Here is a 12988-nt window from a genome sequence, read left to right as displayed (position 1 = left end):
TGCAAGTCTGTCATTTAGGCTACATAAAATTGTAATAAAAACATAATTGTGTGCTTGGGACATGTCTTTTGTTTTTGTAATCAGGGTCTCAAAAATTATATAATTTATATTTTGATTTATCTGCCAATATATTGGTTATCAGCTTTCAAATATAAAGAATCATCGATTATCACATTGGCACAAATTTTCATATCAGTGCATTCAAATGTCAAAGTAAATAATAAATAATTTTTTTAGCAAAAATTGAATGGTGAAAATTAATAAGTAAATAAATAAAAATCTGGCACAGTTCTTAAGCTAACCCTGAATGTTTTCTCGATCAACAGTCTCTAGTCTGCACAAAAAAAAAAAAAAGGTGTAGAAGTCATTTACTAAGAACCAAGAAGGCAGAGATGGTGTTTTTTTGGAAAGTTTACGACACATCCGCTGACTGAAGGATGACCTGTCCAACACAGACGAGTTTCTGATAAGCTCTGATGAAAATCAAAACACTATAATCTATAAAACATTGACCAAAGGGTCAACACACCAAGAAGTGTGAATGACACAAGTGTCAAACTCTGCACCAACACAAAGCTTTAATCATCCCATGTCTCTCAACCACAGTTTAAGAATCGCTCTGAGAGGAATTCCAGTCGTTCCGCTGCAGGACGCTTTGATCAGTAAATGTGGCTGAGGCTCGACTCTGACACCATGACAGCGTTTGTGGTTTAAGGGTTGGCAGGGGAGGAACCAGACATAGTGTGGGAAGATTCATGTCCTCCAGGCTCTTTATCTGATGTTGTTAATTATACACACAGTTAATTAATTCAATGGTTCTGGCTTCAATAAAACACCCACAGCTCTGTTTTATCAGAACATTTCAATGCAGGTAGGTAAATGAATTCTCCAATAATCTATGCGTACACAAAAAGGAAGGCAATTCATCTTTCTGGACAGGATGGCCAACAAAGACTTCAGGTTCAGGGCTGAAAGATGATAGCCTAATAAAACAGAACAGCCCATTCACTTCGAGTGAAGCACTACAAAATCTTTTTCCCTCCCCATCCATAATTTACAAAACAGTAGGTGGGTAGTTTCATTCACATAGTGGTACAGACGTAACCTGGGGTCATATAAGTATTTTGGAGTGAGCAGTGATGCTCTAGAATAATTTTTCACTTCTACCAGGTTCTTCTGCCAGTGACTAGAAGGAAGCATAATGCTTAATGTAAAGAACTTTAAACATGTATTCAACTTTAAAATGGATCGAAAAAATGTAACAGGCAAATACAGGAAATGAATTAATTCAAAAACCAATCACATTATTTGTCCTTTTTTTAATCAAAGGTACCAAAATTCCATTCTGCAACATTTTTGCCCAATTTAACCTCTGGGTATAAGCAATAATCACATTTTAGCTGCTGTGTTGTCCATTAATAAAAAATTTGCAATGTTTGACCATGAGCCAATCAGTTTTAAAATTAATTTTAAATCAGTTCTTCCTTGCAAGGGTGCAACCATTTAGACATTTACCTATTTCAGGAAAATGTTTCATAAAATATGTAAAATTACTGACATGAATAGTCTTGTTATCTTATTAACTGAAATGCATTTGTACTTTGTATTTTTGAATAGGAAGTGTGCACAAATACAGAATCTGTGAACAGTTCCTTTTTAAAAAAGAAATGCATGACAATAAATTGCAAAAACGGCAAGCTCATTCAAAAAGGAAGATATCAGAAATGGGAGATAAGTGACAATATCCTTTAGGAAACAGGCAGAATTGCCAACATTTCACCATAATCTCTAAAACATCATGACACACTGGCCTCTGTGGTTTCCTCTTGCCTTACAGTAAATTTATCAATGTGTGACTGGTGCTGACTCATATTAATGCTCTGATTTAAATTGCTTTACTCAGGTTTACTCACAGTAATGCGAACTAGAGGAGTTTAAACTGACTAAAGAGCATATGATCAACTTTATCACAATATGATTGCAACTGCACTTAGATTTCTAAATGTTTTCTACAGGATTCTGTTTCTGCCCAACACAGCAATAGTGTCTCAACCAATGGGATCAGATTGGGGCAGGATTAGATCTGTTTATCCAACCTTTTTTTATTCATCCCACCTTTAAGTTCAAATACAGCTGTCAAAATATCCTTAATTCTGGTATCATTCTAATTCTGCTTTTCTCAAGAAAGCCGTCATACTTTCCATTAATCAAACAGGGAAGTTCTAATGCACTATGACAAAAGATGAAGACCTGTGCCATCAGTCGCCACTGAGAATATCTGGTTTTCATATATTGTTTGACTAGATACACTAGATAATGGCTACGAAAACAACATATTATGCAAGCAGCACGCTCATTGCACCAATGATTAAAACCGCTCACCATTTTCCGCCCCATATGATCCTTTTAGAATCTTTAAATAGTCTGACTCGCAGTCCTTCTTCTCCATGTTCAGGTCTCCAAACTTGAGGATGATCGTGTGGCCGATGGGTACACGGATCCGCCATTCACACCAGGAGTTGTTGGGGTAAGTTCCTGGGTAGTTCTTGGAGGACAGGACACCACTCTCTTGGCCCAGGACATAATGACCACAGCCATCATCTGTAAAAAGTAAATGTAAGAATTTGTTGTAATAAAACATGGTGAATTCAGACCCAGGGAGAACAAGACTTTAGTTGTTTACTATTCGAATCAACAATTAAATAAAAAAAGTACGACTGATGGACCGATGCCGAGGTTCAGGCTTTATTAAGTGTATTTGCGGAAGACGAAATCCAATGGGCTCTGGAAAGTCGCATGCAGTCCTACATCGCCGGACTTATCTTCACGGTACTTTAGACCGCGATGGAAACACAGACAGCAAACGGTCTGGGGGGAAAAAGTTCCTGGGACAAAGTGTTCCGGGTAATTTCGGTGGAAACGGGGCTTAACACTTATGTTTAGTACTTAAGCCTTATGTTCACTATTTTTGCAATTCAGTTTGGTATCAGTAATGGGAAAGAAATCACCATACATGTAAGTTTTTAAAGTTTATTCCTAAATTTTGGAAGACAATATTATATTTGATACAAGCCTCAGACCCATTCTCTCTGGTAGATATCAAAATAGCAATCCAACCTGTTATGCAACAGCAAGTAAGACTCCAAGTGCACATAAATGTCTGATTCTGTTGCAACAAAAGACTGCATGAACTCAACAAGCCAATGCATGTCAACCTAACATAAACCAAATAATATTATATCAGCAAGCAAAACGTTTAATTAACTCAATGTTTCAACATGTACAAACCCCTAAGACAAGTCAAAACACCAGAAGAAGTCTCTACTACTATAAGTTTTGTAATTAGAAGCAAAAGACGATACAGCACTCTTATTAGAGAGGAAATATGATTTTCCTCACTGATCAGTATGGAAAATTGTTTCTGCCACTGCATGAAAAATCCCAAAAGGTAATTTTGACTATTTCATCTCACAATTCTGAATTTGTTTCCTTTACAACGGAGTATATATCTCACAATTCTGACTTTTTTTCTCAAAATTTTCAGTTTCAATTTCGCAAGTTCTGACTTTTTTACCTCAGAATTCAGTTTACATCTCGCAATGCAGACTTTTTACCTCAGAATTCTCCGTTTACATCTCGCAATTCTGACATTTTACCTCAGAATTCAGTTTACATCTCGCAATTCAGACTTTTTACCTCAGAATTCTCAGTTTACATCTCGCAATTCTGACATTTTACCTCAGAATTCAGTTTACATCTCGCAATTCAGACTTTTTACCTCAGAATTCTCAGTTTACATCTCGCAATTCAGACTTTTTACCTCAGAATTCTCGGTTTACATCTCGCAATTCTGACATTTTACCTCAGAATTCTCAGTTTACATCTCGCAATTCAGACGTTTTACCTCAGCATTCTCAGTTTACATCTCAATTCTGACTTTTTACCTCAATTCTCGGTTTACATCTCGCAATTCTGACTTTTTACCTCAGAATTCTCAGTTTACATCTCGCAATTCTGACATTTTACCTCCGAATTCAGTTTACATCTCGCAATGCAGACTTTTTACCTCAGAATTCTCAGTTTACATCTCGCAATTCTGACATTTTACCTCAGAATTCAGTTTACATCTCGCAATTCAGACTTTTTACCTCAGAATTCTCAGTTTACATCTCGCAATTCTGACATTTTACCTCAGAATTCAGTTTACATCTCGCAATTCAGACTTTTTACCTCAGAATTCTCAGTTTACATCTCGCAATTCTGACGTTTTACCTCAGAAATCAGTTTACATCTCGCAATTCAGACTTTTTACCTCAGAATTCTCAGTTTACATCTCGCAATTCAGACGTTTTACCTCAGCATTCTCAGTTTACATCTCAATTCTGACTTTTTACCTCAATTCTCGGTTTACATCTCGCAATTCTGACTTTTTACCTCAGAATTCTCAGTTTACATCTCGCAATTCAGACATTTTACCTCAGAATTCTCAGTTTACATCTCGCAATTCAGACGTTTTACCTCAGCATTCTCAGTTTACATCTCAATTCTGACTTTTTACCTCAATTCTCGGTTTACATCTCGCAATTCTGACTTTTTACCTCAGAATTCTCAGTTTACATCTCGCAATTCTGACATTTTACCTCTGAATTCAGTTTACATCTCGCAATTCTGACATTTTACCTCTGAATTCAGTTTACATCTCACAGTTCTGACGTTTTACCTCAGAATTCTCAGTTTACCTCTCGCAATTCTGACTTTTTACCTCAAAATTCTGTTTACATCTCACAGTTCTGACGTTTTACCTCAGCATTCTCAGTTTACATCTCGCAATTCAGACTTTTTACCTAATTCTCCGTTTATATCTCACAGTTATGACTTTTTACCTCAGAATTCTGTTTACATCTCACAGTTCTGACGTTTCACCTCAGCATTCTCAGTTTACATCTCGCAATTCTGACTTTTTTTACCTCAGAATTCCCAATTTACATCTCGCAATTCTGAGTTTATAAAAAAGTCTGAATTGTTAGATATAAACTAAGAATTACGAGAAAAAAAGTTAGCATTGTGAGATAAATGCTTCCATAGATCAGTGACAAAGGTGGAGTTAGAAACCATCAGCTGCCAGACACTTGTCTTGTGGATGCTCCAAGAGTGAAGAGCTCCCACGCTGGGGGGTTAGCGAATGTATATGCGCATTTGTGCATGCATTGTCAAGACTACTGTTCACTGATATGTTATGGCTCCGTAATGTCACTGTCTCCCATGGTAAAGGCACTCACACCTGTGATGGCACCACAAACTACTCCTTTTCTTCCAGACAGCTGAGTCTCCAGCAGCCACTCAGGAACTTGGCGCTGATGTATGCATATAACAAACTCAGAGACCCCAGAGTTTTTTGACATTGAAGGAATTCTTAAATGACACAAGGAATGAAACAGGACTAATGCTATAAATAGCACCAGTGTGTTTCTAAGGGAACATTCGCCCACACTAACCAAAAATGCTTTCTTTGACCTTAGCTGGTACTACGTCAGTGCTAAATACTCGCAGACACACAGTGGCCTTTGTGGTGGCGTCTGAACTCTATCCAGATGTAGGGCTGGGTCATGCAAAAAAAAAAAAAAAAAACTGATGGACGGAAACCTCAGGGCAGGTGTAGAGGAATGACATCATGTTAATCATGGCCATGCAAACAAACTAAGCTACAACGACTACACAGTTAAAGGTGGTCATTTTTTAAGAATTTCAACATAAAGTAGTAGGTCAAAAATAATATTTATTCAAAATGACCAAAAACATGTAGCTCGCTTTTGCATTCATTCTAACGGGGAAAAACAGGATGGAGCTTCTTAAACCAGCCCTTTCAGCATGCTGAGGAACACCTGGCCATCGTCTGCCCCAGGGTGGAGCACAAATATTCACAACAGAGAGAGTTCTGCAAGTACAGACAATCCAACTGTCTCCTAACATACACCAAATATGGGTTCACACTAGAGGATAGCTATTCAATTAAGTCTGTGATACACTCTTAAACATAAAGGTTCTAAAAGAGCGATGCCATGGAAGAACCATTTTAGGTTTCCCAAATTACATTTTAGTGAACAGTTCTTATGTGTAAAGAACATTTTAATGATCTGAAGAACCTTTTTCCCCTTTAAAGAACCTTTTGTGCAATGGAAATATTCCATGGATGTTAAATGTTCATGGAACCATTAATGCCAATAAAGAACCTTTATTTCAAAGAGTGTACAATCAAAAACACTATACTTAGCAAGAATTCTGACAAAGTAATAACTCTTGGATAAATAACTAGGCTATAATACAAAAAGTAAGACTCCATCAAGGGGAGTGATACCATGCAGTATTGAAGTATTTCACCCTTGAGTTCACTCAAAAATAAAGATTTGGTCATTATTAAGTCATTCCCATTTGTTCCAAATCCATGTGACAATTTCTTCCATGGAAAACAAAATGAGAATTGTACTTCAAGCTCTTTTCCATACAATTAGTCCTCATGAAAAGTGGAGACTAAAGTTTTCAAACTTCAAACAAAATTCAAAAGGTAACAAAAGTGGGTGAAATACTTAAAGCAGTTTTGGGAACTAAAACATTAAAGGTTTAACAGTAGAGCCATGTCATAGGATCGATCCCCATAAAATGTATTCCCTTTAGGGCAAAAAAAAAGAGCATAAAATGTAAATGTAAGATCAGATTCAGAAGGATACATTCCCAAATCTGCTTCTCTCACGAACCCGGAAAGGAGAGCTAGTGCAGGTGTCAAGATTTTCAATGAACAACGATTTAAATTTCAATCTGTTCATCACACAAAGCTATCATATGGCTTAAAAGACGTGTAAATTATAGTGTACGAGTCATATGGATGTTTTTTATGTTGTTTTCACATTCTTGAAAACCTCAGTCCCTACTTTTAGTAATTTTAAGCAAAAGTGCAACCAGTAAAACATAAATTAAAAAAAAATCGAAATTTCTCGATTTGCGTTCAACCGAAGAAAGTAATAAAAGTTCTGGTAGTAGACAATGACAAATTATATTATTTTTGGCTGAACTGTTCCTTTAATAACCAAATGTTTCTCCACTCCAATGTTATTGTTTCTATATGTGTGCCCTGTATGCTACTTTGGATCTGGTGAATTAAAAAACGTCCCCGCAGTAAAAATAAAACCTTGAAATGAAGTCCAAGAAAAAAGATATTTGATACAATGCAGATCAGATGCTGCTTTGACCATCCAAAGACACTTTTAACACACACTCACACGAGTGTGAGAGTGATTCGAGGGAAAGTTGTCCTCATGGAAAGACACGACCAGCATGCTGTGTGTCAGCGCTGTCCTACAATATAGTCAGCAAATTTTCTAATGAGACAAATTTGACATCAGTATCTTATCCACCTTAAGGATATCAACTTCAACTTTTAAATAGGCAACTCCAGTTTCTAAGAGAAACTCATGCAACATGAAACTCAAACACATACATTGTAAAACAGCATGATGTAGCCTAGGTGTAAGCAAAAATACAAACATACATTTTAGATTTGAATCCCAGACTATTTAATGATCTGAACTTTAATGAACGAAATCCACTGTGTTCAAGAGTTTACAGGATCTGAAGCCCATGTAACAAAGTTTGAAACATTATACTCCCCATGAGAAGCTGTACGTTTACTTACAATGGTAGCCTATATAGAACCATAAAAGCATGTTGCATGCAAACAACTCAAAATCCTCCACCAGTAACCTCTGACGCCTCGGCAAACAGACTCTTTTGTTTCCGATCATCTGCTGTGTTTTTGTTCACTTACCCGGTTTCTCTGCGAGCACGAGCGGGTGAATTGAATATAAGAGTATCAGTCCATGCAGTGCTGTGTGTCCAGGCATCTCCACTTGAAACCGCTGTGAATGAGAGTAAAACGCGAGGGCGCATTGGAGAAGCTTCACGATAGCATGTTTACCGGGGGAAACTCGTGTGTGTATGTGTGTGTCCGCGCGGTTCCCCAAACGCCTTGAATGAACTCTTCCGTGTTTCTCCCACAGGCGGCACCAAGCGGTTACTAAACCAGTCTGACGGGTCTGTCTTGTGTCAGACTGTTAGTAGTCTATGGCAGCCCAGTATAGATACTGATACTGTATGGATACAAAGTGATACTGAATGAGAGATATGCATAAACAACTCTTTTTTTTATTTTTTATTTTATTTCGGGCAATTCTATGTCTCAGGATTCGACTTTTATTAAACTATTAGATTTCAAAGTTTTTATGTTTTTTTAATTTTTTATAGCCTGTCACATTAAAAGTGCCTTTATTTTTCATGTAGGCTACATTTATTTATTTTTAGCAGACGCGACAAATGTAAGTCAAAGGTACAATTTATTTGATTATTTTTAATAAGAGTTTTATAATATTATTTAATAATAATAGCATCAGATATAACAAGTATATATTATAATAATACAAGAATAACGATATATAATAATAATAATAATAATAATAATAATAATATACACTAATAATAATAAATATTTTTCTTTGCTACTTTTCAAATGTTTTTCAATTGTTTTACCCTTGTGTTAGACCATAGTGTTAGACCCATCGTTTTAATCGTGAAATATGAAAATTATAGCTAAAAACATTACATTTACAAAACTGTGATTTAAACAAAGAGAGAAATATTACATTAACTATTTATTGTGTGAAAATGTTGTAGGCCTAGATTTCCCCCCCTTCAGTTTTTCACTTTATGGCGTCATTTCCGCAACACAACCCCTCTAATAAAGTTTTTCAAAAGTTAGTGTACTAAGAAGAGATGAGATATCTTGTGGAGAAAACAAAGAAAAGGCCAGGTAAATATATAATTTTTTTTTATCGTGCATCACCTCCAAATTGTGCTTTAATTTGGACAAATAATGTACATTTTGGACAGCTATAAATTAGCCTTAGCAATATAAGGCCATTTTATTTTAAAATGTTTACAATATGTCATTTGCACCACAGAATTAATGATAGTTGAAGATATAGGCTGAAAGATTGAGATATGGTTAAAGATTTTTCACAAAAAAACGACAATAACGTTACCCACTACTACAATGACAGAGTCATCTTGAGATGAGTGTATGTACACTTCTAGACATTGTTAGTGGAAATAAACAAATGAGACCCTGTCTGAAACTAAAGGAACGTTTCTGAAACTTCATCTGAATAAAACTGTAACAAAACTATGCTGTATGTTGCTGTAATGCCAGGCAGTGACTGGTGGATTTCCAGTAACATATGGCCATTCTCGACTCCACAGCATATGACGCATCATCTGTGCCAGGAGAGCACAGGCCTGTCTTTAACTTCCTGGGCCATAAACTTTTATTACTGTCGTTATGAAAAGCCCTGCAGACAGTCACCGTGCAAAGATCAGATTAATAACAATGCAGTGAAAAGGCATATATTTGCATGTTACTTCTTTTGCATTTGCTTTTGCACAGCAAATGCCACAAACATAGATTGTAAATAAATCGCCTACATATTATATAGCTAAAGCTATTGCGCTCTCTGCTGGAGAGAAATCAGTCTGCACACAGTCTACAGGTCAGTATAGTTGTTTAATTTTCTTTTTTCTTTTCTTTTTTTACATTTCCAGTTCCAAAACATTTTATTTTCGTTCTGAAAAAACAAAACAAACAACAACAACATTAATATTTAGTTTCAATGCAGCAATATTTTCTGCATGTCTGTATGTGCATATTATAAGGGTCATCCTTTAATTAAAAATATAATCTTGTGAATTTCTATTGTTTATGTTTGTAACGTTTTAATAACAAAGAGTCACAGTCATTACAGCTTGTTTTTTAGAGTATGAGTTTTTCATACTTTTGGATATAATGGAAATGAGAATCTTACAATACTAAAAAAAATATTATGTATTATGTATGTATAGCGCTTAAACAAATCAGTTTGATCTCTAAACTCACCAGAAATTATGTTATATAATGGATTTTACTGATGTTTACTGAAACACTGATCATAATTTGCATATACTTTTTTCAACCCAGTGAAATCTATTGTAAAACGCTAGATGGTGCTGTTGGTTATATTTATTTGACAACTAAACAATCTTCTGAAATCATCTAATGGCAGTCAAAGCGGTTAAGAGTACTATATGCTCGAAAAAGTAAATGTAAACAATGCACTAATGAGGTTTGACTGTCTGGTTAAATAAAAACGTGCATAACTGTGCTAAATAAGATTTATTATTATTGTTGTTATTTAGCCTACAGGTGAATGAGATTGTACCTACGGAGCCCCTAAAGGGACGTGGTGGTGGAAAAAAATTAGGATGGGAGGATATTTTTTTTCCAAATCTTTTGCGTTCCCTCGCAAAACTTTTGCGTTCCCCCGAGAAACTTTGCGTTCCCTCGCAAAGATATTTGCGTTCCCCCGAGAAACTTTGCGTTCCCACGCAAAAGTTTTGCGTTCCCTCGCAAAGATATTTGCGTTCCCTCGCAAAAGTTTTGCGTTCCCTCGCAAAGATATTTGCGTTCCCACGCAAAACTTTGCGTTCCCTCGCAAAGATATTTGCGTTCCCTCGCAAAGATAGATGTCCCACGGGCCGTTTCAAACAGCTCAGTAGGCTACGTTAACAATATTGTATCCATTAATGGAGCGGTTAGAGTTATTTTGAACTTTGGCTTAGGCTAAGTATAAATAATACAGTCAGTGCTTCGGAGTTCAGTAGTTGGCAATGTATACACAGATTTTAACTTCCCGGATCAATAACTCGTGAGCTAAAAACGTTCAAAACACAAATGACACCTTTAACGTAGACAACGAGCTGCAACATAATTTTCCTCAAAACGAGCCTTAATATATGAGAGACAAGTAAAAAGGGACCGTCTGCAAAGTGCAAAACCCGAAAGGCGTTACTAAAAAATAGGCAATAACAATCAATGCTCTCCTACTACAATATACTAATACAGTAGGCTATACAGTGTAATGCCATCAGAATTAATAAGCAATTATCATACAAAAGCTATGGAACTTGCAACTACTGTATTTTAGCTGGGTACCAACATCATTTGTGTAAAGAATAGGCCTATGGCTATGTACGGAGCCCCTAAAGGGACGTGGTGGTGGAAAAAAATTAGGATGGGAGGATATTTTTTTTCCAAATCGTTTGCGTTCCCTCGCAAAACTTTTGCGTTCCCCCGAGAAACTTTGCGTTCCCTCGCAAAGATATTTGCGTTCCCCCGAGAAACTTTGCGTTCCCACGCAAAAGTTTTGCGTTCCCTCGCAAAGATATTTGCGTTCCCTCGCAAAAGTTTTGCGTTCCCTCGCAAAGATATTTGCGTTCCCACGCAAAACTTTGCGTTCCCTCGCAAAGATATTTGCGTTCCCTCGCAAAGATAGATGTCCCACGGGCCGTTTCAAACAGCTCAGTAGGCTACGTTAACAATATTGTATCCATTAATGGAGCGGTTAGAGTTATTTTGAACTTGGGCTTAAGTATAAATAATACAGTCAGTGCGGAGTTCAGTAGTTGGCAATGTATACACAGATTTTAACTTCCCGGATCAATAACTCGTGAGCTAAAAACGTTCAAAACACAAATGACACCTTTAACGTAGACAACGAGCTGCAACATAATTTTCCTCAAAACGAGCCTTAATATATGAGAGACAAGTAAAAAGGGACCGTCTGCAAAGTGCAAAACCCGAAAGGCGTTACTAAAAAATAGGCAATAACAATCAATGCTCTCCTACTACAATATACTAATACAGTAGGCTATACAGTGTAATGCCATCAGAATTAGTAAGCAATTATCATACAAAAGCTATGGAACTTGCAACTACTGTATTTTAGCTGGGTACCAACGTAAAGAATAGGCCTATGGCTATGTGCTATTACTTTTATTATTTTTATGTGCTATTGCCAAACTAAGCGTTGTAGTATAACCAGCAGGAGAGCGTGATGTGTGAACTGAATTTGGTGACAGTAGGCTACAGTAGGCTACAGTGCATTTCAGTGAAGTTTGCTGAACATTTTTCCTAATAAAATAATTCTAACAATTATATGCAAAAGCAAATTTTATCAAACTAAGTGTTTTTATCAAACTAAGTGACCATTGATGTGTAAACTGAATTTGGAGACACAGTGTGTAACATTGAAGTTATGACTTGTAGTAGGCTATACGCTTTTCGGGTTTTGCACTTTGCAGACAGTCCCTTCGGACTTGTCTCTCAGCCGCCTGCTCATATAGACCCAATTAATTTATATTATAAGGCTCGTTTTGAGGAAAATAGGTTGCAGCTTGTTGTCTACGTTAAAGAGACATTGTGTTTTAACAACGTTTAGCTCACCGAACTCATTGAGCACTCGCCTAGGCTATAGCCTAAGTCCAAGTTCAAAATAACTCTAACCGCTCCATTAATGGATACAATATTGTTAACGTAGCCTACTGAGCTGTTTGAAACAGCCCGTGGGACATCTATCTTTGCGAGGGAACGCAAATATCTTTGCGAGGGAACGCAAAGTTTTGCGTGGGAACGCAAATATCTTTGCGAGGGAACGCAAAACTTTTGCGAGGGAACGCAAATATCTTTGCGAGGGAACGCAAAACTTTTGCGTGGGAACGCAAAGTTTCTCGGGGGAACGCAAATATCTTTGCGAGGGAACGCAAAGTTTCTCGGGGGAACGCAAAAGTTTTGCGAGGGAACGCAAACGATTTGGAAAAAAAATATCCTCCCATCCTAATTTTTTTCCACCACCACGTCCCTTTAGGGGCTCCGTAGCTATGTGCTATTACTTTTATTATTTTTATGTGCTATTGCCAAACTAAGCGTTGTATAACCAGCAGGAGCAGCAGGAGAGCGTGATGTGTGAACTGAATTTGGTGACAGTAGGCTACAGTACAGTGCATTTCAGTGAAGTTTGCTGAACATTTTTCCTAATAAAATAATCCTAACAATTATGCAAAAGAAAATTTT

General features: G+C 36.8%; 1 protein-coding gene across 1 annotated transcript in view; it reads right to left on the bottom strand.

Annotated features, from left to right (window-relative positions):
• The window catches only part of dcbld1 (discoidin, CUB and LCCL domain containing 1), a 44982-nt gene extending 36889 nt beyond the window's left edge, over positions 1-8093 (bottom strand). Inside the window, exons 1-2 of the mRNA XM_079830508.1 lie at positions 7820-8093; positions 2383-2601 (exon numbers count right to left, since the gene is read on the bottom strand). Coding sequence (XP_079686634.1) covers positions 2383-2601; positions 7820-7895 — 295 coding nt within the window. The 5' untranslated portion in view covers positions 7896-8093. The remainder of the gene's footprint in view (positions 1-2382; positions 2602-7819) is intronic.
• Positions 8094-12988: the final 4895 nt, after the last annotated feature.

This window comes from Gobio gobio (genome assembly GCF_949357685.1).
Source record: "Gobio gobio genome assembly, chromosome: 12".
NCBI lineage: Eukaryota > Metazoa > Chordata > Actinopteri > Cypriniformes > Gobionidae > Gobio > Gobio gobio.
The sequence above is the reverse complement of the archived record's forward strand: the minus strand, read 5'-3'. Positions and strand labels throughout refer to the sequence as shown.